The sequence below is a fragment of the Meleagris gallopavo genome, chromosome 9 (genome assembly GCF_000146605.3).
Source record: "Meleagris gallopavo isolate NT-WF06-2002-E0010 breed Aviagen turkey brand Nicholas breeding stock chromosome 9, Turkey_5.1, whole genome shotgun sequence".
NCBI classification, from domain to species: domain Eukaryota; kingdom Metazoa; phylum Chordata; class Aves; order Galliformes; family Phasianidae; genus Meleagris; species Meleagris gallopavo.
Window position 1 is genome coordinate 2,675,996 of NC_015019.2, and position 25,580 is coordinate 2,701,575.

The window sequence follows — 25,580 nt, forward strand, 5'->3', positions numbered from 1 at the left end:
CTTGCGCGCCGCCGCTGCGGACGGAGATGTTCCTCTGCTGACGGCCGACCCTCCGCACAGTAAGGAACGAAGCGGCTCTGCCCGCGCGTGCTCCCCTCCCCTTCCCGTAGGGCGTCGTGTTCTTTCTCTACTGGAAAAACTCGGGGAGAGCCCCGCGTTCCGTCGGGTGAATTTGTCTGATTAGCGGCATTTGGTTAGCGAGCCGATTAACTCGAATTATTCGTTTACAATTCCTGTTTTATTAATTAACTATACTAAGTCTTGGGAAAACTCTGCAATCCAAACATCAAGTTTCGGGGGTGACCCGCGCACAAAACTTGCGTTTGTTCTTAATCAAGTCTTATTTCAAGATAGAAAGAACTCCGGGCGCCGCAGTTCGATGGGCGCCGGCAGCGCAGCTGGGAGCAAAGGCGCGGGGCTGAGCGGCCGGGGCTGCGCGTTGTGCTGGTGCTCCCAGCGGAGGGCGGCTGAACGATAACAGCCATCCCTGTATCGCAGACAAAACCCGTCTGTGTTTGCGTAGCGTTTTGCCTTCATCCCCTTCTTGAAGTTCACGAAAACCGATGGCATTGCTCCTCTGTTGCATTTTTCTTTACTTGTGTCTTCGGTTTCTCGCTTTGAACTTTTTCAAAGTTGCTTTTATGTATCTCAAGAACTGGGTCAGTATTTTAGCTGCCAGTTTCTTTATAGGCTGCACGTAACCCTGTTATATCTCTGCATGAGATCGTTTTTACACGTTTTGATGTGGGTTTGTGTTTAATTTCTCATCCACTTTATTTCTTATCTCTTTTTTTGTGTCCTTTGTGTAATTCTGCACTCTTGTGCTCCATCAGTTTCTCTTTCAAATAGGCAAGATAGAATATCGGGAATGCTTTCACATAATTCCTGCTGCTCTCCTTGAGTCCCCCAGAGTGTTCCTGGTGCCTCACACTGAGCTTGGTGCTGAGTGCACTGTTTATGAGCAAACTCCTTGCTTCATGATGTAGATCATGGGAAAGTACTAGTGGGACCAGCTGAAGGCACCAGCCTTGTGCTGCTAATCCAGACATACCCCCCTGGGTAGCAGGGAACCATTCCTTAAGAGTGTCCTTGAAAGAAGTTAGAATTTGGAATGCTTTGTGGTGATGGAATTGTATTTCTCGGGTGCTTAGTAGAGCAGAGAGGGATTGTGGTGATGGCTAACAGTACTTTAGTGTTACTTGCTTAGGATTGTTTTCTTTTGCCTTTTATATGGTCCTTTATGATTATTTGGGACATTGGTGTTGGTGAGAAATGTCACTGGTGCCTGTGGCAGGTTCAGCCCCTGCTTTGTGTCACGCAGCATAACACTGTGGGTGCCTCTGCTGCAAACAGCTCTGTTCACCTCATTCCCTCTCAGTGAAGGGGTTGCCAATTACAGCAGCATTTTCTCAGCACTATTAAACAAAATATTTGGAATTGCTACTGACAAAGCAGTGAGTTAAACTGTGACGAGAAAAGCATGGTGTGGAGCTGCGTGCTGATTATCAAGGCAAATTCTGCCCTCTGCAGCATGAGGATGATTTCCTTTATTCCTCACCCCAGTGGGTGTTCAGGTAATGATCCCCGCAGGACTTCTACCTGACTTCACACTCTCTCAAACGATGTCAGCTCGATGTGCGGTATCATCAAACCGACTACTTTAGGATAAAGTTATGTGGTCAGATTCTGCTTCTTTTCTTTTGTTTTTCTTTCCTGCCCGCAGACGTATCCTCCAGAAGAGCATTCTGCTCCCACCACAATGCGGTTGTTCTGGCTGTTGCTGCTTTGCATCTGTTGGCCATTGCCCGTGTTTGCTGGAGGCATCACCCGAGTCTATTACCTGGGGATCCATGAGGTGGACTGGAATTACGCTCCAACAGGAATGAATATGATCAGCAACCAAAGCATCGCACGTAGCCTGTATGTTTAGTTCTGTAAGAACCGAGTCTTGTGCTACCTGAATGTTTTCTGAGTAATTCTGTGCAAGTATTCTGGGTCATCTAAGCAAGCAGGAGACAGGATCAGCTGTGTGGCCTTTATGAGCTTAATGGTTAACTTGTTTCTATGTCCTTACGATAAAACTGTACCAGTGGGGAAGCGAATGGTCAATTTAATGAAGCATCCAGTGACCAATGCCAGCTACGTTAGAGGGAAGTGAAAGCACTATAATAGAGCAGGTTGTGCAATGCTCTGCCCTGAGGTTTGGCATTTCCTACTTCCAGCTGGTGATGTGGGTATCCTGAAGCATGACGACTTTTCACCTCCATGTAAATGACTCCATGGGCCTGGCTTGTTTTTGTGTAATTGAGACTTCAAGCCTTGGAGGTGATGGAACTCGCTTAGTGAAACCTTGGGGTTGTTTGGAAAATGTTCTGTTTTTGTGAGGGGAAATAAATCTGGAAAGTGCAGTAATCCCTTTGAGTCACTACAAAAACAGTTTGTTCCCAGTTTTCAGCATAACAAACGTTTGTTTTTTGTAGCTTTCCAGAGATTTCTGAAGGCATTTGTTTTAGTCCTTTTTCTATGACAAATTATTTGTTGGCCTGCCCAGTCACTCAGTGCTATGTGCCATAACAAATAGCACCCAGGGGTTTCTACATCTTTCAGAAACCCAGCAGGAATAGGAGGAGGTCAGAGGAAAAACAAGGGCTGTCAGTTCAGCACGAGTCCCCTCTCTCTGGAGATGCCAAATAGGCTCAGTTTGTTTGCAGGAAAAGAGGCTCCCTAGGGTCAGGCTGAATCAAGGTGATGCAGGTGTTTTCACTGGTATCCGCAGTGATAACAAATGCAGCATTTATTGTTTACTTTCTCTTGGAGTACATCAGGAGAAGAAATGAAATGAGAAGCTGTTAAACTCTTCTAAAGCTGTCACTGCAAACAGCTGGCAGTGATTGCAGAAGTGAAACAGCTAGCAATAAGAACTGCTGGGAGAATGGCAGATGTGGTAAAACAGTGGAATTCTTTAGTTTGAAAGGGATGGGCTATGTGGAGAAAGATTGCAGAGAAGTCTGAGTTAGCCATATACTCTGCTACTAGCTAGAGGGTGGCCTCACAAACATGAGCTTTAGACTATTGCTGGAGCCCAGCCCTTCACAGCTCTGAATGAGAAATGCAGTGTTTACTCTTTTGACTTCTGCTGTCTGTCTTCTGGAGATGAGTGCAGGCTTTGCCCATTTCAGAGCAGTGAGCACTGCTCAGTCCTAAGGAGGTGGGGCAAATAACCTGAGCTCTCATCTCCGCCTGTTTCGTTCATATCTGGGCCGTGACTCATCTCTTTATCTACTAAGAAATAGTCATAAAGAGCAAATACATTCATGTCTTGAACTTTGGCACCTCTGGAAGCTGTAATGTGCTGGGTGTATACCTGCCATACTTGCCTGTCATTTTGCAAGTAAATGGCAATCTGAGTAGAAAAGCACCTTTCAGGCTGCGTATCTCAGCTAGAGAGCTGTGAGATTATTAGTAGTATTTTTAACCTTGTGAGCCAGCAACAAACCCTACAAAGGCATTGAGATGCGTTTCCAAAACACAATAAAGGCTGATGGAGGAGGGCTTTGTTCTTCCCTGTGCCCCTTGTCTGTGACTGCTGGAGAAGTGCCATCCTTCCCACCCCGCGGTTTGCACAGCTCAGGGATGCGCTCTGTGTCCTTCCATGATGAATTCAGGATGAGGCCATGGCTGTGTGTCAGCAGGAGTTTGCACCCATGTGTACCTGTGGCTGTTTCTGGACTCACAAAGCCATTAGCTGCCCAGTGTCCTCTGCTGAGCTTTGTGCAGCAGATGATGCTGTTGGCTATGCTGCCTGCAAGGTGCATGGGCTGTGTTCCCCTCACAGCTGCCGGGTATGGATATGTTAAGGTAGAGCATGGGAGGTTTCTGTGATGCTGAAAGCTTTGGGTCTTACCTGAGAACACCAGTGACACAGCTTTCTCCAGTGTTACGTTCTGCTTTGTGTAATGCGTGACTCACAGTGTCTTCCTCTCTTCTGAATTTAACAGAAAGGCCTCAGTGTTCCTCCAGCCTGGCAAGGACAGGATAGGAAGTACCTACAAGAAATCTGTCTACAAGCAATACACAGACTCTACCTACACTGCTGAGATTCCCAAACCGGCGTGGCTGGGGTTCCTCGGGCCCATCATCCGAGCAGAAGTGGGTGATACCATTAAAGTACACTTGAAAAACTTTGCTAGTCGGCCGTATACAATCCATCCTCACGGTGTCTTCTACGAGAAGGACTCTGAAGGTAAATGGACCACTGCCATAAAAGAGATGGATTTTTCTGGTTGGGAACTGAAGAGTATGCACTGACAAGTGTCTGTAAAAAATAAAACAAAACAAAAAAACAAAACAAAAAACCTCAGACTTGGTTAGCCCAGGGCTGTGTTGCTGGGAAGCAGCTGCACTTTGGTCTGTACTAATCCAGCATTGTGACTTGACTTACCTTCATGGATCTGGGAGCAGTCTTCTGAGCTGGGCACTGCAGTACACAGTCCAGATCTCTTGATTTTCATAGAACCTCTAAAACTTGCTTCTGGGAGAGTGGCTCAGGAGAAGAGTTACAGTAACTATTTGGAGTGTTCCTAAGAATGAAGTATGAGGCCAAGGAGCTGCGTTTTCAAGCAACCCTAGAGACCTGTAGGAAGGCTGACTGGCACATGGTGTTGTTGAAGGCAAAGCAGTGGTAGGCAGAAATGAGAATAACCTTTCTGACTCCGCTAACCTGTTTGTTGGGCAAGTTGCCTTACAGTGCTTCTTTGCCTTGGTTTCTTTTTGAGAGAGAGATTTTTAAATGCTGCTTCAACCTTGGGTTGCTGAGTCTTGCTTTGAAAGATGCTGTCCACTACTTGTATGCAGCTATCTGAGTGTGAGAGGCTCATTATAAGGCTATGTGTATGAGTATTTCTGCTCTTCTTGAATGGACGTTGATTGCTCGATTGTTCTAGGATCCCTGTATCCCGATATGTCCCCCCAGGATCAGAAGAAGGATGATGCTGTCTTCCCAGGGGGGAGTTACACCTACACTTGGACTGTCCCTGAAGATCACAGCCCAACAGCTGATGATCCGAACTGCTTGACCTGGATCTATCACTCTCACATTGATGCACCAAAAGACATTGCATCTGGGTTAATTGGGCCGTTGGTAACATGCAAGGAAGGTAAGAAGAAGGGAAAGCATCTGAGGGCTGCGGCTTCTGGTTGTGAAGATTTTGTGGACTTGAACAGAGGCAGGATGAAAGGATGCTTCAGTGGGCAGCCCCCCCATTTTGTAGAGAAAATATGACGTGACTGGAGATGACAGCACCTGTGTTCTGGTTGGGTTACAGGCATTGAATTGCCTTTATCCTGTTGTGGCCAGGTGGATGAGCTTGTAGGTTTATTGATTGAGAGGGCTATTTGAATCCATTTTAAGAGGAGGAATTTTGCATGAAACCTGGTTTGTATATTTTAAAAATAGAGATACTGATTGATTTCAGCACTCAGAACACTGAAAGAGTTCTAGTTCAGCCATGCAGAGCTAGAGCAGTGTGGGACTGAGCTAGCAGGGTTATGTCAGAAGTGCATGAGATTGCTGAAGCTCTGCAGTGTGCCAGAATGGTGGAGAAAGCATCCATCTGTAATTTGTGTGATAAGCTGTTGTTCTTTTATTGGTTCTTTAAGCCTTTAAAACCAATGTCTGCTTTTCTGCACGAGTGGGTATTCATTCTTTTCTTTCACCCTAGGAATACTGACAGGCACTTCTCAAAGGCGCCAGGATGTGGATGTTGACTTCTTCCTTATGTTCAGTGTGGTGGATGAGAATCTAAGCTGGTACTTGGATGAGAACATTGCATCATTCTGCACAGATCCGGGATCTGTAGACAAGGAAGATGAGGAATTTCAAGAGAGCAACAAAATGCATGGTGAGTGTCAATTTTGTACAGCCACCGCCTTTGCCCAGGTGCTCTGGATGTGTCAGTGCTCTGATATCTTGAGATGCACTTCCTGCTGTTGTCTGTCAGGCTGTGGGTAGAGAGGAAAGGGGATATAGAAATCTCTGAGATCACGCGATAAGCAAACTATCACAAACTGCAGCTGCTCCAGGAAAAAGAAGTATTTTGTTTCATTCTTTGGCTTGAGTGAGTCTCTTAGTTGCTCGGAGATTCTGAAAAATGGTTTGTGTTATGAAATGAGCTGTAGAGCCAAGCTCTCCAGAACAAGAAGAGGAAGGTTGGTTTCTCCTTCAAACATGTCTGCTGTGACCTGCGGGTAGAAGCTCTGATGGCCCTTTTTCTAACCTCTGATTTTTAACTTGCTTGCCTTTCCAGCTATCAATGGTTATGTGTTTGGGAATCTCCCTGCGCTGACAATGTGTGCCGGGGATCATGTTGCATGGCACCTCTTTGGCATGGGCAATGAAATTGACATTCACACAGCCTACTTCCATGGAGAAACACTCAGCATTCGAGACCATAGGACAGATGTGGCCAGCCTCTTCCCAGCCACTTTTGTTACAGCAGACATGATCCCTGGTAACCCTGGGAGATGGCTCCTGAGCTGTCAGCTCAATGATCACATACAAGGTAAGACAGAGGCTGGAATCTGTTCTGCACTCTCTGGCTTCCCTTGTTTCAACCAGTGTCCATCATTGTCCCCATCATGCATCTTGTGATGTACAGTGTGATGGGGGCAGTGCCTTGGGCAGCATTCCCACTAGAAATGTCTATAGTTAAATGAGCGATTCCTTGTCTTGTATGAAGTAGGGTCAACTGGCTGTTAATATGTAGGTCAAACTTACTGGAAGTGCTGTGATGTTCTACATCAGTTGCTGGTGAATGATAAATTTGACACAGCTGACAGTTTAGATGAGGCAATGCCCTAAAAGTGCTAGTTCCTTTAAGAATTCCTGGTGTGATGCATTAGAAGCAGCTCTGTTTGCTGTCTGTCCATAATCACGGAGCATCCAGAGTTTAAGTGTAAGGAGCTCTGCTCACCAGCAGAAAGAAGCTCCTTTCTGTGGGAACAACCTAATCACGTCTCAGCCATGTACCTTTCGGGACAGCAGAGGAGTATCCAGTTCCTGGTAGAAAGGTGCTCTGTTCAGTGGCTGATGAACAGTTAAGCTGATGTGTCCTCCACCCTGTTGTGGGCAGCTGGGATGGCTGCCATCTATGAAGTCCGGCCGTGTTCTCGACAAGCTCCGGAGCCCACCCTGCAGGGCAGAATTCGGAAGTACTACATAGCTGCAAAGGAGGTGCAGTGGGACTACGGACCTTCAGGACAGGACCGCAGCAGTGGGAAACAGCTGAGTGAGGTGGGCAGGTAAGCTGATGGTCTTTCAGCTGTAGCTGGGGGTCTCCAGTCTGCTGGGAGGAGGCTGGTAAAGATAATATGGGGTTTATTCCTTAGCAAGCTGTGTGCCTGCAGTTTGCATGGAGTGGCCCATCTAGAAATACCAGCTGCTATAGCTGGGCTGTACTGAATGCAGTACTGGGCATCTCAGGGGACTTCGCATGGAAGCGTGCTGTTTTGTTTCATAGCCTTACCTATAAGCTCCGAGAGTCCCAGTTTGTGTAGAATGTGAGCTGCTGCTTTTGTCTCTGGGCTTCATTGCTGTGTGTCTGACCTAGGAAGAAATGTAGAGATCAGATGAGCTGTTAAGCAAACAGGTCTTGCAGCAGACACAGGGTGGCAGAGCTAGCCTGCAGATATGCTTCAATGTAGCCCTGCTGCAGCAAGCAGTTTCTCAGAAATCAAATGCAGTGACCTCAGTGACATCCTTCCATCCTACGTGACAGATGGTTTTGATAGTGGTTGGTTGAGTGGTTTCCCTTTCAGACTCTGGCAAACTGAAACAAAGACATGCAGCATCTCTCTCCATTCCCTTCCCTAGGAAGCTGCTGGAGGGAGAAGTAGAAGTGCAGAGAAGTTACTGATTTACCCAAAGCCCTGCAGTGACTCTTGCAGACCTTAGAACTGAAAGCTATGACTGGTCCCTGTAACCAAACTGCCTCTCCTGCAAGGCAGGTTACGTCTATGTATTGCTGAGGATGGTGACAGAGGAGGGAAATCTTTACAGCTGTTATGTATTTTTGATTTTTCATAAAAAATGACGTTATCTGCTTTTTGCATTTAGCCCTGCTGAGCAGTTTTTCAAGCGTAGCCTCTACCGAATCGGAGGAGTCTATTGGAAGGTGAAGTATGTGGAATATACTGATGAGAGCTTCCGTGAGGAAAAGCAGCAGTCTGAAGATGAGAAACACCTTGGGATACTTGGTAGGAATCATCCAGCAATACAAACCCTCTTTTGGTGCCAGCACGAATGATGGGCTTATGTAAGGAGTGCCCTTGTTTCTTACTGTGGTGAGGTGTTCTAATGTAGAACGTAGGGAATTGTCTTTCTGCCAGAGCACTCTTTGGAGGTCAGCAGTAAGAACTGGAGAAGCATGCTATATGTTTGTGACAGTATAGTGTTTGTGATTGGAGTGAACCTGTGGTTCTGTTGAGTATCACCAGGGTGTGGTACGAAGCCCTTGCTCACAGAAAGCTGCTGCTTCTGAGCTCTCTGTGATACCCAGGTGTATGGGAACTGCTGAATCATGGCCTGAGCCTCTGATTGATCACCGGAGGCCAGCAGTGAGTCAGCCACGGGAGCACAGGTGAAGGCTCTTCAGCTGTGCTGCTGGAAGGGGTGGAGCCTGGCTGCACCTCTCCCAGAGCCATTTAAGAGCTGACCACCATCTCTTCTGGAGATCCCTCCTCTGGAGTTTTGTAGTGAGCCCAGGACATGGGTAAGCTTTCTATCTATTCTCCTCTTGTTATTATAATCTGCTTAGACAAACTCTCTGGTTAATTTCATAACTGTAACATCTTTATATTCATTGATTATGCACCAGGTATAAGAGGTGAAGCAGAATAAGATCATAGGGAGTCTGCAAGGGCAAATGAGTCGTATGAAGGCTGTGAGCTACGCAGTAGGAGCGTGTGTACGTGTGGTCCAATTTCCTGCATCAGTGTAGACTAACGAGAGCAGAAGTTAGTGATAGCGGTCCTGGGAGAGGCCATGGGAGAAAGGAGCACATGGAATAAAACACAAATCTGTGGGAAAAGAAAAAGCGTTGTTATTATCAACAGTAGCCACAGGGAGACAAGTGTGACAGAGGATGATCTTGTGTATGACTTTATAGGAATTGTGGATGTTTTTTCCTAAAATAAACAGGGAAGAAACATAAATCAAGGTCAGATAAGCATCATCCACAGGGGGAGCTGCACAGACTCATTCAAACTCATTCCCCTTCCACCTCTGTTCCCAATCTGTTCCCATCTGCCTTGGCTGAAAGGTGGCCCTGCCTTGCTTCGTTCACCTGGCTGTCCAGGGATTTGCTCTGTTGTTGACATGCTTTCTCTGCTGTTTGTGTAGGTCCTGTAATAAAAGCTGAAGTTGGTGACACCATCCTGGTGACGTTTGCTAACAAAGCCTCCTGGCCATTCAGCATCCAGCCTCATGGAGTATCCTATGGGAAGGCATGGGAAGGGATGCTGTACCATGATGGTTTGTGGCTTGTTTACTTTAATTCAATATTCTTCCTGGTGGTAGAGCTCCATAGCCTGTGCCTCTTCTGTGTTGGAAGTTCCTGCAGCCAGGAAAGACTGAATGTGCACAGGAGCTGGATGGCACTCTGCCTGGTCCTCTGGGTCTGTCTGAGGAAGAAGTGAAGGAGTCTTTCTGCAGATCTTACGCCCAGGGAGGGTGCTTGAGGTAGCATGGTTCCAAAGGTACCATTTTCACCTGAGAAATGGTAAAACTAAACCTCAGACTGAGACCTACTGAGCAGAGGAATGTGCCCACTGCATTCCAGCTTAGGTAGCCCATGTACTTCCAGCACATGTCCTAGATGCAGTGATATCCACTTATTTGTTGTCAGCGTGCCCATCTCTGCCTTGATACCAGGAAGGGGGTTGTGAGAGCAGCTGTGTGCACTTTCTGAACACATTACATCGTACCTCAGATGTCTAGTGACATGCATGAAAGTGAGAAGATGCAACTGGGTTTGTACAGACCTCAAGAATAACCATGCCCGTCTGTTTTTGAAGGTGTGTCCCGAAATGGGGTGTCTGTTCCACCTCTGCACAACTTCACATACACTTGGACTGTACCGAAGCATGCTGGGCCAACATCCAGCGACCCTCCCTGCCTGAGCTGGATGTACAGCTCTGCTGTGGACCCCATCAGGGACACCAGCTCGGGCTTGGTAGGCCCTCTGGTCATCTGCAAGCCAGGCACTTTGGATGACAACAACAAACAGGTAAAAAGGACTTTTCCTGCCACGCTCTTACCAGATTCTTTGTATCCATAAAGGGAAAGGAAACATCCTCAAAACATTGAAAATAAGCACATGATAGTATGAGTCCAGGGGAGTCTAATCTTAGTCAGAAGGCAGGTTGACATCAATGCACTTGAGTGCTGCAGGTCTGGTGGGAAAGGCCAGCATTCAGAACATCCGAGGACTGCCATTGAAATAGTTTCTGGGCTTTGTTTCAAAACTCAGATGTGAATGTACCTTGGGTGTGACTTGGTAGGTTACTTTGGTCCTTGAGACTCGTAGTGGGCTGTCTGAAAATACTCTTTTTGCTCTTTCAGAGCAAAAGGAATATTCGTTGCAGCCTTAGAAATGTTGAGGAGCCATCTTGACGTGCAGGTGAAAATCATGGTGTGCTCAAATGATTGTGATGCTTTGAGGTTTGGGGGAGTCTCATGTGTTCTGCAATTTGAGCTCGTTTTCAAGCAGAGCTCACTACAACAACTGAAAATCTGCGTCAGTTTCTGGTTGTGATGAAAGATGAGTGAAATCTGGGAGATGACCAGAACTTGTTCTTGGAATTTCAGTCAGGGATAACTCAATGCAGTAAGTCTGGGGAAGGCAGTAAACCAACCTGGGGAAGTGCAAGATGTTAACAGACTTGTGTTGTGAGAAATGGTAGGCAGCAGAAAAACAGCCTGCTGTCACCCCCCCTGTCTGGCAGTTTAGGTCAGGGAGTGGCTGAAAGATCTGAACACAGCTGCTGTTAAGCCTCCCTGGGGGAGTCTGCTTTCACTGGTGGCATGGTGTAGCTAAATGGAGTTCTGAATAGATTGGAAGATTCACATTTCTGCACTGGTGAGCTAGCTGAGCAGAGAGGATCGTGAGTGTATATGAAGTCCACTGTGTGAAGGAACTGTGGTAATGATAAGACCTTTTCGGTATAGAGAGGGAATAAACAGAGCAGGTGGACTTATCTAGAAATGTATGATGGGAAGAGCCATCTGGGGCAGCAATTCTGGCTCTGTGATATTAGGCAACGCTTTAATTAATGGTTAATTGGGAAAGAGGCACAGCCATTCCTCACACACACCTATGTGCTGCACACTGCAAAATGCTTAGCCCTGCCTAGGGTGTTTTCCTTTGTACCAAAGTGAGCATCTGGACAGTACTGGCAATGTTCTGCTAACGGGGAAACACCATCCTGTGCAGTGCATCTCTTAGGAGAGTTAACATTTTTAAGGCTTTTGGGAATTTTGTATTGCCCTAACTAAAGACCTGTGGTAGGAGAAAGGAGGGGTGGGTTGTGATTGTAAGCCGGCCCCGTTGGCCAGGTTCTCAGGTCTGATTTGAATGAGTGGTGAAACCTACACGTAAATGTAAGCATGGTGGGGAAGGAGGCAATGTTGTCCTGCTCCTCTCCTGATTTTGATCTCTTTGCTCACGTGGTGTACCAGGGCAAACCTGAGAGTGGTGCTTCTTGTAGAGCAGAACTGAAACGCTCAAAATGAGCAAAGGACAGCCCTGCCCTCAGTGAGCCAAGTTACAGGAGAAGGGGGAAAATAAGAGCCAAACAAAGCAGTTTGATCTGTAAGGGTAGAGAATGGGGACATTTTAAAAATTAACAGCCGTCATTGTGATTGTATCTTAGAAAGGTATCGACAAAGAATTTTACCTTCTCTTCAGTGTGTTTGATGAGAACCTCAGCTGGTATTTAAGTGCAAACATAAAGTACTATTTGAGGATGGAAGAGACTTCTCTGAAAAAGGATGATGGCTTTGAGGAATCGAACAGGATGCATGGTATGGCCTGATGCTGTTCTGTGGGCAGCAGGAGTGAACCTGCCAAACATCGCTCAGTGCTCACCCGAAGTCTGAGCTGGGAACCTGGAGTGGCTGTGTGTTGTGCTGGGCTGAAATTAAGCGAGGCCGAAGAGTGGGTGGGATGTGGGAGAAGCACTGCTGTTTTGGAAAGCCTGTCCTGAGTGTGTTCAGGGGTGAATTAAGAGGAGGATGCCTTTCCAGTGGTATGCTCACCCTATCCAGATAGATGCACAGAATAAACCTCCTGGCTGATATCTACCAGAGAGTGAATTGTTTTCTCCTTTGCAGCCATCAATGGATATATGTTTGGTAACTTGCCTGGGCTGGATATATGTGAAGGAGACAATGTGTCTTGGCACCTTCTGGGATTGGGCAGTGAAGCAGACGTACACAGAGCTGTGTTTCAGGGAAACACTCTGCAGATGAATGGGATGAGGAAAGATTCGGCCAACCTATTCCCCCATACATTTGCAACTGCCTTTATGCAACCTGACAACAAGGGTAAGAGTCTGTACACTTAACCCAGCATCAGGAAAAGTCTCTGGTTGTAACAGGCTGTTACTGTGGCTGGTTCATTAGCAGTGTGAACTCTTGCGTATTACAGGCTGAGCTGTGCGTTGCATCTTGCTTAGCCCTATTTCCAAGCCCAAAGCTCTTGTCTTTGCACCTGGTTCTGGAGAAGAATGGGAGATGCAGAATCTTGTCCCATCATCCCAGTTTGATTCTCTAAGCTGCCATTTCCTATTTAGTATTTGTAATAGTAGCTCTGGTGCATGTTGCTGCCTGTAATCCATAGGAACATGCAGCCATACCATTCAGAACGAAGCAGAGTTGTCGTGGTGTGCAGAGGTTCACAATAACAGACCCATGTCTTCCCAGTTTGGGAGTTAGGCACACAGTGCTACCTCGCCATCATTCCATCATGCCTCAGCTCCTCCTTGTCTCCTCCCCTTCAGCTTTTGCAGGCTAGATCTCTTGCTTAACCAGCAGTGGTAGCATAGTTGTCACTTCCTTGGCTTCTTCATGTCTAATAAGCTGCTTGTTTTGTGCGGGATGGCCTGCTGAGGTAATTTTTGTGTGGGACTTTGTCATTCCTGATTGGTTTCTCTGTCAACCCTTTTTAATCTCAGCCTATGGCAACCAAGCTCCCTAACCAAACACTCATATCTGCACAGCACGCATACCGATGTCAGCCGTGTCACACGCTGTGGGAAGCACTGCTTCCCGGCAGCTTTGAAGCAGCTGATGTTCTGTTTGCGCTGCCTCCCGCAGGGACTTTTGAGATCTACTGCCAGACGAGCAATCATTACCAGGCTGGAATGAGGGAGCAGTACTCAGTTTCCAATTGCAACAGGAGGGCTCTGTCTCCCGCTCTCCCATACAGAGCGGTGCGCACCTACTACGTAGCGGCAGAGGAGGTGGAGTGGGACTACGCGCCAGACCGGGGCTGGGAGAGAGAGCGGCACAACCACTCTGCTGAGAGGTACGGCCTGAGCTGGGGAAGCCCGGGGCCAAGTTGGTCGACAGTCAAATCTGTTGAATGTCTTGGCCACGTGTGGCACGGTGCTATGCTGAGGCGTGTACCCAGTGCTGCAGGGCTGCTGACGTAGCCTGGGTGTCACTGCCAGCCTTTGCAGCTGAAGCAGGTCTCTGGGAAACCTGTCAGCTGCTGAGCCCCGTTCCACGGGCTCACTGCCTGCGCCTGGTGAGCATCTGAGTAACGCGGCACTTGTTCTGCACTTCTCAGCTACGCCGATATATTTTTGAGCAATAAGGATGGACTGATTGGCTCCAGGTACAAGAAAGCAGTTTACAGGGAGTACACAGATGGGACTTTCCAGACACCTAAGGCTAGGACAAATGGTGACGAACATCTGGGGATACTAGGTAAGGAAATGTGCAGAGTATTGCATTCGTCCAGGTGGTGCTTGGGCTAAGGGCTGTGACCTGAAGGCCTCCTGCATACTCGGGTGTCTGCTGTGTATGCCAGCAAGGAGAAATCCAGAGTGTGTTGTCCAGATCTGCTGGCTTTGGATAAAGCAGTAAAGAGGGTCCTGAGTACAGCCTTGTAGTAGAGAGCTGGATTCTCATGCCTGTGTTTGCTGCCAGTTTTCTTCCATGCCTGAAGCAAAGCATTTTTCACGTCTGCATTTCTCTATGGAACAATCTGTCTTCTGTAGAGCAGTCAGAGAGATGTAGGTGAAAATCTGAAGGGTATGAAAGCTTTTTGGAGGGGGGAATAAAAGCATACAGACTTTGCAAAATGGAGAAACACTGCAGTGTTGGAGGTCTGTGGAGACATTCCTTTTATGAACCCAGGACAGCAAGCGGCGGCAGGGCAGAAAAGTTGAGGCCGTTTAAAATAGTCTGCAGCTCTGATCTGTGATGCTGTCAGTACATATTGAGTATTGCCAGTTCATTTGAAACCAAAAGCATCAGATAATAAAAATGTTGTAAAAGTTGGTATGGCAGTATTCAGAAATTAAGGCCTAGTTGGATGGGGCACAGCAAAACATGTAACAGCCTTCACTTCCCTCGTTGTGAAACTCGCATTTTGTTGAATTGGGACTGTTCTCTAGTTCTCTCTTTTGGTAGAGTTGTGGTAGTGAAGAGTGAGGGGAGCATCTTATGTATTACAAGGGATTTCTGGGAAGAAGAGAGCAAGAAAAGTGGGGAATAGTCTTAGAAGATATGACAGTTCTTGCTGGTCTTAGAGTACATTGCTACCATTTTCAGGTCCCTTTCTGTGGGCAGAAGTGGGAGAGATTCTCAATGTTGTATTCAAGAACAATGCTTCACGACCCTATTCCATTCATGCCCACGGGGTGCTGGAAAGGCAGACAGGACAGCCACAGGTAGCACGTCCTGGTAAGTCACAGTGTTCTCCAGCCTTATTCCCGCTCTAAGTTAGGAAGTTAATGTTAGCTACAGCTAGATTGTTTCTTTAAATAGGCTTAGATGTACTTGTTTTCTTCCTCATAGAGGACTGGAACAGAACAAAAACTGATCTTTCAGGTTCACTGTGTTTTTTCTGACTGTCACTTATGTGGGCAGCCCAGGCGGGTTTCTGTGTTTCTGCTCCGACTTTGGGATAAATGCAGCACGTGTTTTCTGTATAGCCTTGTCCCAGCACCGAGCGTGGTCTGCAAGAAGAAGGTTGATTGCTGTTCTCAGCTCAGCTGCTGGCCTGGCAGCCCTGGTCTGGCCCCTGTTCTTCTTCATGATCTGTCCTTGTTGTAATGTGCACAGCTGCCTTCCAGGATGCTGACTGAAATTTTGTTTGTGGTCCAGATGTCCATTTATGTAATTTTTGCTCTCCTTCAAGAGAATGCTCATCAGAAGGTTGTCTCTGCAACAAACAGGCTTTAAGTTGGGCCCTGTCTTTCTGAGATATATTGCTAATAAGCAAAATATTAACTTTAAAAAGGAATTTGAGCATCATAAATAAACTTCAAAGAGCTGAAAGACCATTCCAAACATCACTGGTGCTGAAGAGGGGCAGAATTCCCTTGCTCTGGTCTAGTCTTAAATATGGCAGATAAGACCGAGTTGTGCCAATTTCAGTCAGTGTATATCTCTTGTCACCCCTCTGCTTTGTTTGTGAGGGGAAGCTTCCATCCTTCCTTTCAGCACCTGTGAGTGATGCTACATCCAACAATGGCTTGTAATTCTGAGATAAGATGGTCTTTTGTTTTTGTTCTGCTTTGCTGCTACTCAAAAGGTTGGTGACCCCCTTTATTGCAGTGGTGCTAATTGTGCTTCTGTCCTCAGGTGACATAGTGACATACCAGTGGGAAATTCCTGAGAGGTCTGGTCCAGGGCCGGATGATTCAGCCTGTGTCCCTTGGATCTACTACTCCATGGTAGACCCTGTGAAGGTAAAATTCAAGAAGATAGGACAAAAGTTGGTCTAATCGTGTTTTTTAGTTCTATCTAGAAAACAATGCAATTTGAGTCTGTTTTAGGAATTGGCCCAGGTGAAGGGCAAAAAAAACCATCTGGTTGGCTGGGAGACGGGGTCCTCTAAATCTGCCCTGGTATTTGTCACTATTTTCCTAATGCAAACCTACAGAAAAGAATTCCCTGTCATGCTGAAATCAAGCTTCCCTCAATTATTTGCAGATTGTGAGAACATCTCCTAGTGAGTTCTCGCTTCAGTTGGTGAAAAGTTTAATTTGAGAAGGCAGAAATTGTCCAAATGTAGAACAGATAAATAAAATAGGGAAATTTTGAGCTTTGCTGAGATCTGCTGTCATAGCACTGATTTCACAGGGAAAATGACCTGAATGATACTGCAGTGAAGCACCACATTGAACCTGGAGATAATGGGCTTTTCCTTTCAAGTTCTGGATGTTTTTTGCAGTCTTAGAGTGGGGTTATTTTGATACCATTCACGTTTGACTTTGATTTGCATTCATAAGAGCATGTGTAGTCTCTGTCCTTGTGCTCTGCTACTTGATTGCTACCAATGAGAGTACATACACAGCAGCACATGTAAGTGGGCTATGATGCAGGGAGAAGTTGCTGAAGGGGGAAGAGCTCAGATTCTTTCTCTTCCTTTGGATTAGGATATGTACAGCGGTCTGATTGGACCCCTGAAGGTCTGCAGGAAAGGGACGCTGCGAGCTGATGGGATCAGGAAGGACGTGAAGAGGGAGTTTGCTCTCCTGTTCCTGGTTTTTGATGAAAATCAGTCCTGGTACTTAGAGGAGAACGTGCAGCATTACAGCAGTGGAAGTCAGAAGGATATTGACCTGTTGGATGAGAAGTTTGTGGAAAGCAACAAAATGCACGGTAATGCTGGCTGGGCTCTTTGGCACCCAGCTGTCGCTGTCTGTGCCGGGTTATTAATGACTCTATGACCACTGTAAGCAGTCAGAAAAGCCCAGAAAACAAGAGCCTGACTTCTGGTGATTTCCCTCACCCTTTTCCTTCAACGGTGGCACAAATGAAGTTAAACTCTTGGTTGTTCTCAGTAATGTAGGACATGCCACAGATCTTCGATTTCCAATGAAGGCTAATCGTTATGACTGTCTTTCTCAGGAGAAATAGCAAGATGTGGGCTGGAGAGCTTAATATCTAGTGTGCTGGAGTGATTCTGGACAGGAAATATTAGGTGTGAAATGAAGATGTCAGATTGTTTTCATTCTATTCACCTTGGGACCAGTAGAATGTTATATTTTAAATGAATTGACCGGGCTGTGTGACAGCAATATACAGACAGGTTCTCTTAGCTGATTACAAAAAACCTATCCCTACTATAGCAGAACTAACAAACTTCCTCTAAAATCTTGTGTTATTCATGGTTCCTTACATACTGTATCTGTTTTTCCATCTGAAGTATTCTCAGCAATACCAGCCCTGAGGCAGCTGCAGAGATGAGAACAGCAGCGAGTTGTGTTGTGTGCTATTATTACTACTTATTTTATATAGGCAACATAAGGAATCTCCAAATACCAGTGTCTGTTCAGTTACAATTGTCAGCCCAAGATTGTAGCTAATAAAGCAACACACTAAAGCTGAATGCTTGCTTTGGGCTGCTGGAAGTGCCCGTGGCAGATATGGGAGTAAAACATGGGAGGTCCTGTTTTCAGATCAGGTCTCTTCCCGTATTTTTCCTTCCATTGTCATCTGAGCAAGGCAGTTGCCCTGTGAGCATTAATCAGCTCACTCATTGTTTTGGTTTCTTTTCTGCATTTGCAGTCAAAGTATTATTCCTTCTTGCTATGCTAATTATGAAATGAAGTCCCACCATGTAGTGATTTCCTTTTCTCCCTAGATGATAAGCACACTGTGTGTGCAGGCAGCATAAGACATACAGAATAACAGGGTTCCTGTTAGCAGAAATTGCCTGATGTCATTCAGCAAGTAAATGCTTCTGAGTTGTGCATATTTCCCTTGTTTTGAGCCAGACTCTGGGTTTTCAGCAAGTAATTTTTATAGATTATGTGGGATGAATTACAGTCTGGCTTTAGATGCAAGCTGTGTCCTCTGCATCTGTTAACAGAATGAATATGTAGTTAGTCTATGACTGACAAACGTTTTGGGACGCTGTTGTATGGAAGATGTGAAATGCTCTTGCACTGGTTCCTAGATGAGCTTTGAAACATCTAACTTGTCCTTGTTTTCTTCCTCTGAGGTGATTCAGCGTTTTTACCATTTCAATAATAGCTTTTTTCCCCTTATGTTATTCACTGCCCAGCAATCAATGGGAGGCTCTATGCAAACTTGCCTGGGCTGACCATGTTTGAAGGAGAGTGGGTGAACTGGTACCTGCTGGGAATGGGACAGGAGATCGATGTCCACACGGTCCATTTTCATGCCGAGACCTTCATATACAAGGTAAGAAGATCCTGCTGGTAATAAAATGACCACTGATATCATTGCATTTGCACTGACTTGAACTTCATTTTACAGGAACGGTGCACAATGTGGTATTGCACGCCTAGACTTGACAGGCTGAGCCTGTTTTTAGCTGATATGCCTAGCTAATGTTGCTTTGGTTTAGGCATTACTGTATTGTATTTGCTTTCTCAGTTACAGCTCTGGAGCTGTTCTTTGGAATGTTCTGTAGAGCTTTTATAAACTGTAGTAGCACTGAAGTGGTCTCCAGTAAAGCTGACAGAATTTTAGAGACGCATGGAGTGCTGCATGTGAAGTCTCCCTTCTCCTTCACAGAGTGGCAAAAGCTACAGAGCAGATGTTGTGGATCTCTTTCCTGGGACCTTTGAAATGGTGGAGATGCTGGCCGGGAACCCTGGGACGTGGCTGCTTCACTGCCATGTGTCTGATCATATTCATGCTGGCATGGAGATACTCTTCCAAGTCTTGCCCAGACAAGGTCAGAAATAATCACTTCTTACTACCATCAAACATGTAACAGCATTTTCTATTAATGCTGCTAAATTCTGTTTGCATCACACTTAGCAACTCTTTTGTACCATAAAGAGCTAGTTAATTGAGCATGTAATTGCCATTAAGACATTCCCTTTGAGTATAGTAATACTTGCAGCTGGAGGCAATAAATTGGTTTCTGGAGTTTACTTTGCATAGGGTATTATTATGAGGTTTATTTTAGCTTGAGTTTGGGAAGCAAAGTTCAGCCATCAGCTAGCAATTGTTCTCGATGAGGATATTACTGGTCAGAAGTCAGGCCTGTCTCTTGGACTCAATTTGTTCAGCCCACACTTTGTCACCCACTTCTTGTTTCCTTTCAGAGCCAGTGCCTGCAGTTTTGAACTACAATGAAGGTAATATATGGCTTGCACTGCTTGGGTGGGTGGGTGTTTGTGAGGCAAAGAATGAGAGATCTCCTGTCAGTGGAGACCTAGATTTGTGCTAGAATGAGGGGAGAAGGGAGGAGCACAAACACAGCCTTCTCAGCCACACTGGGCAGCATTAGCCCGATGTTTGGCTACAGATGGGTAATAGAGAAGTTCCAGGTAAGTTTGCTTATCATCTGTTTCTTATGTATCTGTGCTCTGATGATTAAAAAAAAAAAAAAAAGCTTGGGCTTGTTTGACCTTTTTAAGTCAAAAAAACTCAGTCGCCTCATACCCTACTTCTGCATATGAATTTATGGTACAAGCAGAGATTCAAAGTGTTGTAAAGGAGGATGCTGTGATTTTTCTGATTCCTTTCAAATGAAACTCACTGGGATCATAGATTAGGTTTTTTCCCTTTTTGGACTGTCAGTGCCTGTATAGTTGAGGGAATGTTCAGATTAAGTCCATCCACCTAGTCATGGCGGGTGCACACCAAGCACAACTTCCTACTGGTCTGTTTTACCCACAGAGAAAAAGTTTAAGCATATGCTGTCATTCTTCAAGGTTTTTTAAAGAGCAGATGGTTGAGCAGAATGAGGGAAAGGGAAAGTAGTAGATTAATTTTTTTACAGTTCTCTGGAGGTAACATTTGGATGAGCTCATGGTGGTGTGTTCTTCCCTTTTTCTTTTCCCTCTCTTTACAACTACTCCTGTATTTCTCAGCTGCTTTCAGTAAATCCAGCTGAGCTGGTTTCAGAGACAGCTTCAACTGACTCAAAATACAGCCATCTATCTACAAAGCTTCAGTCTCGGTACTGACAATTCTGCTGTCTCCTCAACAATGTTTTCCTCAATCAGAATGGCTGTGAAGAGAAGTAGGAAATGTAGTTTTGACAGCAGTAGCGTGACAATACTTAAGTTACTTGTTTTGCATTTACTTGAGCATCAGCCTATGTATGCTCATGAAGTAAGAGCCCTGACTGAGGGTTGCTGTCTGTGCCAATAGCTGCCTTTCTCAGGGGATTTCTGCTGTTTCACTATGGAAGCATAAGAGCTCATGTGAAGTGACTCACTGCTGGTAAGGCTGAGAAGTGCATTCCGAGAAGCAGGCGCTTGCACGGCAGCAGAAGCCGCATGCAGGGGCAGCCTGGGGCAGAGCGAGGACCTCGCGGGAGCCCCAGCCCAGATGTGTGTTCTCATCTCGGTTCTCTTCCTAGCTCAGCCACTGCTGCTTCACAACCTCCAACTGCCTTCCTCATGAGTGGCTTAGCAGCGATTAGCTGATAGGGCTGGGATAGCTGTGAGACAGGCTGGGTTTGTGGGATGGAATGGAGTAGGGAAGGAACCATTTATTCTCAAATTTCTAACCTGAGCGGTGTGGGTCTGTTGGGTTGATGGTGACTGGGTCTGCTTTAGCTTGCTTTGATTGTGTTGGGTCATTCTTTTGCTTTTTCCATGTTTCTCAGAACCTTTCAGTGCCAGTGAGAGTGGGAAATAATAAACTTCTTCTTTTTTTTTTTTTTTTTTTCTCTCAGGGACACAACCTGAGGATGAGGATGACTCCCAGAAGGTCAGGCTTTTTGGAGCGAAGTTGCCTCTAGGGCAAGTAGAAGCTGCAGTCATTATTCTAGCCGTTACAGGATTGGTCCTCCTCCTGATTGCTGCCTTCCTCTTGGGAGTCGTCATCTACCTCCGGAGGCAAAGGAAGCTGAGACGCAACCGGAGGTCTATTCTGGATGATGGATTCAAACTCATGTCTAAAAAGAACTCGGGGCTATAACAGCCACATACGAACTCTGGCTGTGTCCACATTGTGAACCTTGTCTGCAGCAAAGACTTCAGAGCATCACTTCCATTGCACACTGGGCTTCTAGGAGCCAAGGCGGGGAACCCTTTCCATTGAATTAAGACAAACAATGGGAGTAAAAGGTCCTTCTAAAATACTTCTCATCCACAAGAAAGGAAAGAATTCCCCTATTTTCTTCTCTCCAGAACAGATTTGGTCTTCAGTAGAAGCTCTTGGAAATCCAGTCTTACTCCATTGCCAGAGCTGAGTTGGGCATTGCCTCACAGCCTCACAACCAAACTGTGAGCCTTTATTCCTCCTCCCTTCTCCCTCCCCCCCCAGTTAACTTAATCTGTGGATCTGTGGTTTTAAGTATGGATTTATTTCTGATGAATCAAGAAAGAATGCAGTAGACAAAACTTTAATTTAGAGTTGGATTGCTGTTTTTTGATGAGTAATTGGACAGACGCAAGTTCAGGGCAAAGCATGTCACAGTGTCTGAGAGCTACATTGTGGAGCACGGCAACAGCTGTGCCTCACAATCAGCCTTGCTGATGCATCCTTGTGCAGCACCATGGGCAGTGTGTTCTGAGCACAGGTGTCTTGTGCTGGGAGATGAAGCTTCCCTGTGCTGCAGAGCATCTGGTGACTTCCCCCTGCCACAGTTCTGCTGGTGAAGTGCTGCACCTCAGTATCTGTACAGCTCCTTTGCAGCAGGATTGAGGCTGCTGTGCTGTTCTGTGGTGTGGCTTGCTCTCATACATTTCCCTGTAGTTCTCTCAGTTCAACTGCTGCCACGTGGCTGCCATGAGCCGAGCCAGAAGCTCAGTGCAGTGTGACCTGGGGTTTGTGCTTGTGGCAGAAGTATGAGAGGGCTTCCACTGACAGTGTCAGCAGTGTGCTGCTGTGACAGCCCTGGGAGGGGCTGAGGCTGCGATCCCTGCACTCACCCAAGGGGGTGTGGGCCATGGGGACTGCCAGGAGTGAGCATTGCTGGCGTGTGGGGTGGCACAGCCCTGGCAGTCTCCAGACCCTGTGTCTGCTATCAGGCAGTGCCTGTCCTCCCACGGTCACACTGTCCTGTGTGGTGGCACTGAGCTGCTCTGTGTGTGTGCCTGTCTGCGTGCTCTGCTGAGTCCCTGTGTGTGTCCCTGCTTACGTACTTCTGTCCTTGGTCTTAAATAGGAAAGGTAGAAAAATCCTTTCTGTGCGTCTTTCAGTGGCAATTAAAGCAGAGCTAGCTGAGTGGCTCTAATGATAAGGAACTGCTGTGGGCTGTTTAGGTGTATCTCTCTCTTATTTGGAGTGATAGTTATGATGTTCTTAATCATACTCGATTCATGTTGGGTCCAGCTGCTCTTTCCTTTGGCAAATGGGAAGAAAGTTCATTAATTTCCTTTCATTATAGTTCATTAAGCTTGGTGAGGAGCTGGAGGGTTGTTGAACGCTCTGAACATGAGTGCTCTGCTCATTGTCAGCCCCAGTTCAGCTGCTGCTGCTACAGGCTTCCCACTCCTAGGCAAATTTTAGCTCTGTCATCAGGAATAAGAATTGTGCAGGAAACTTTCATTTCCACCCCCACTTTGTTGGGGGAAGAAAAAAAAAAAGTTATCCCCTCGTGCTGAGAGAAAAAGGAGTTGTTTTAAATGCATTCGTCTGAAGAGAGAAAGGAGGAAGTCGCCATTTCTTCAGTTCTTCTGGGTTTCAGTGCTGGCTGTGAAACAGGGAAGCATGGGGGCTGGAGCAGGATCCCCACATCCTGTGTGTTCCTTACCCAGCAGGCTGCCAGGGTTTCTCCAGGGTGATGCTGGGTTTGGGCTGATGGGATGCTGCTGGAGGTCTGCTCTCCAGTTATGTCCCCAGGCCATGGAGGGAGCCTCACTGAGCAGCTCTTCTGCTTGGACAAGAGAGGTCAAAGCTTTCTGTTGGTGGGGGGGAAAGCTGTGACAAACAGTGACTTCATGACTGCCTCATCTCAGAAGTTGGTTCTGCCAGCTGGTGTGAGTATATGGAGGAGGAGATGTTTCACAGTTCTGGTGACTGTGAGCTGCCTGTGAACGAATGTTTGCATTAGCAGCACGCCTTCTGAGCACCTGACAGCATCTCCTTTCTGCTCATCCCTGATGCACAGACAGCCACCAAGGAGTCACCTCAGCTTGAAGATTTGAGCACGAGGGGCAGGGTCAGGCTCAGCACTGCTGCCCCGGGGCACACAGTGGGATGGAGATGGCACTCCATTTCACTCCCAGTTCAGCAAAGCGTAACACTTCTTGGTTTCTGAGCTCTTTAAAAATATGAGAAAAGTGCCCTGTGTTTGTCTCTTTCTTTCTGTGATCGTGCAGAGGAGGGTGTGGGTGACCCTTGTGCTTCAACCTGAAGCAAGATCTGGTATGATTTGCATCTGTGCCACCTCTGAAGGTGGGGACAGAGGTGTAAGGTGCAATTGCTCTGTGCTGAGCTGAGGCACTTCTGAGCTGCTCCCACCCCTTTTGTCCATGCAAAGTAAGCTATGTAAGGAAAACTCTGTAGTGGCTTGAGTAGGATCACAGAACAGCTGAGGTCATCTTGTCCAGCCCTCGCTCAGCAGGGGCACCTGTAGCAGGTTGCCCAGAACTGTGTTCAGGCTGCTGTTAATAACTTCATGAATGATTTCAGATGGTAAGTACAGAAAAGGATTGAAAGTGCACCCATGTGGGCACAGGGAGCGAAATGCAGGCATCCATGTTTTTAGATAGCTTAATGCTACAGGAAACTAACAAAATGCCGTCTCACTTCATAGTGCTGTTGTAAGTATAGAACATCTTTATAGAAGAGCTCATTTTTTATAGGTTTCTTTTGTGGGATATGCATAAGGAGCAGCTGATGCTTCGTATCGTATTTGCTTACAGCAATATGAGATATACACAAGTCAAAAAGCTTTCAGGATTTGCACATGGAAGCATGAGAGGTTGTCTTGTTTCTTGTTTTGCTTTCACAAGCCATAAGAGTTAAAGTCAAATTAACCCGGGGCACACTGTAGAAATAGACCAACGCTGATAATTGCCTGAGTGTCTTTCATGTGTAATGTAGTCTTTGGTTCTGAATTAAATAATGTGCTTTGTAATATGTAACCACCATGCAGGCTATTTGCTGTGGTTATAACACTGTTGGCCAAGCTAATCACAGAGCAGTGTGAGCCCAGAGCTGCGTGCACTTACACTGCCCAGGGAAAGGAACTGAAGCACAGTGGCTGCAAAGCAAAGCGATCTGCAGAGCACAATCAGATGGATCTGAATGCCGGCAAAGGCTGGCATTTCTCTTATTCCTACTCACTGTTATAACTGCCAGCGGGGCATTAACCACGTCCTCTGAAATCTGTATTTCCACAGTGTTGTCATGTTCTTACAGCTGTCCTGCCTGTCAGTGCTCTCGCTGGTGGGTACCCGTCCGTGCAAATCCACAGCAGGAGTTTTATAATGACAGTGCATTAGGATAGAAGGAGCGTCACCAAGAAAGCTTGAAAAAGGGAAAAAAAAAAAGTGCCGACGAAGGATGGCAGCAAGGATTTTTGTTGAACGGTGGAAATAGGAGAAAGCAGTGACTGAGATCTTGGCTCCCTCCTGCGCTGTTGGAATCACCAGGATTACAGTGGTAACCTCTCTGAGCTGTTGCTCCCAAGGATGTCCCTGGGCTGTCAGCACTGCAGAGCCCGGAGGGCACCTGGTGAGCGGCACCAGCTTGGTGCTGGGCTCAGCCTTGTGGCAGCCTGGGCAACTCCCCTCCTGGGCAGCCCTCCTGCACCTGTCTGCATTGCTGGAGAGCAGTTTCACCCATTGCAGAGATGCTCAGAGCTGGAGGTGTGGATGTGGCTGGCAGGGTGCAGGCAGCAGTGCCTGGTGCTGTGTGTCACTGAGCGCTGCCTTGCACAGCTTTTGTTCTGAGATGTGTTTGTAACTCTTGGAGTAGAAATGAACCGTGATGCTGAAGTGAATGTGAATTTACGCAGCTTTTCAGACAGAGAAAAGTAATTTTGTAACGTCCATTGAAATAAAGCGAATCTGAGCTTCTCCTTTGTGTTTTTTTTTTTTTTCTTGCCATTTTCAGATTGCATAGATTGACTTCTTTTTCACCAGGGTCTGTTTTCCTGCTGCTCCCATGTCCCTCTCTGTCTGCTCTTCTGCTCTTGCTACCTGGTTTAGTGCAAGTGAGGGCTTCTAATCACCAGACTGGGGTTTGGTGCTCTGTCTGCCCTTCCTACAAGGAGAGCATTTTCTTGGGTATCAGCAGCAGGTTATGCACAGACTCCTCAAGCTGCTGCCAGGCTGCAGATAAAGATGTGTTTCTTACAGCTTTGGTTCAAAGGAATTTCTCACAGTCCCTCACTGTGATCCAAGCTGCTGTTTGCGGGATGAAGCCTCCTGGGACCAGCAGAGGCAGAATGAGCTCAGAA

At 46.5% G+C, this 25,580-nt stretch overlaps 1 protein-coding gene across 1 annotated transcript; it reads left to right on the forward strand.

The window, feature by feature from the left end:
- HEPH (hephaestin) lies at nucleotides 1-25,198 on the forward strand. Its single transcript, XM_010715113.2, has 21 exons — nucleotides 1-59; nucleotides 1,724-1,920; nucleotides 3,999-4,243; nucleotides 4,944-5,156; nucleotides 5,721-5,900; nucleotides 6,306-6,560; nucleotides 7,131-7,299; nucleotides 8,114-8,253; nucleotides 9,398-9,529; nucleotides 10,072-10,283; nucleotides 11,929-12,079; nucleotides 12,389-12,601; nucleotides 13,373-13,583; nucleotides 13,848-13,987; nucleotides 14,837-14,968; nucleotides 15,872-15,978; nucleotides 16,669-16,894; nucleotides 18,303-18,442; nucleotides 18,779-18,941; nucleotides 19,318-19,350; nucleotides 20,901-25,198. The coding sequence occupies exons 2-21, from the start codon at nucleotides 1,760-1,762 to the stop codon at nucleotides 21,143-21,145; spliced, it is 3,468 nt and encodes a 1,155-aa protein (XP_010713415.1). The 5' UTR covers nucleotides 1-59; nucleotides 1,724-1,759; the 3' UTR covers nucleotides 21,146-25,198.
- The last annotated feature ends 382 nt before the right edge of the window (nucleotides 25,199-25,580 follow it).

Coding starts and splice junctions, on each gene's coding strand:
- HEPH (XM_010715113.2), top strand. CDS start 1,760: ATGCGGTTGTTCTGGCTGTTGCTGCTTTGCATCTGTTGGCCATTGCCC. Junction 6,561..7,130: donor GCTCAATGATCACATACAAG/GTAAGACAGAGG, acceptor TGTTGTGGGCAG/CTGGGATGGCTGCCATCTAT. Junction 13,988..14,836: donor CGAACATCTGGGGATACTAG/GTAAGGAAATGT, acceptor TACCATTTTCAG/GTCCCTTTCTGTGGGCAGAA.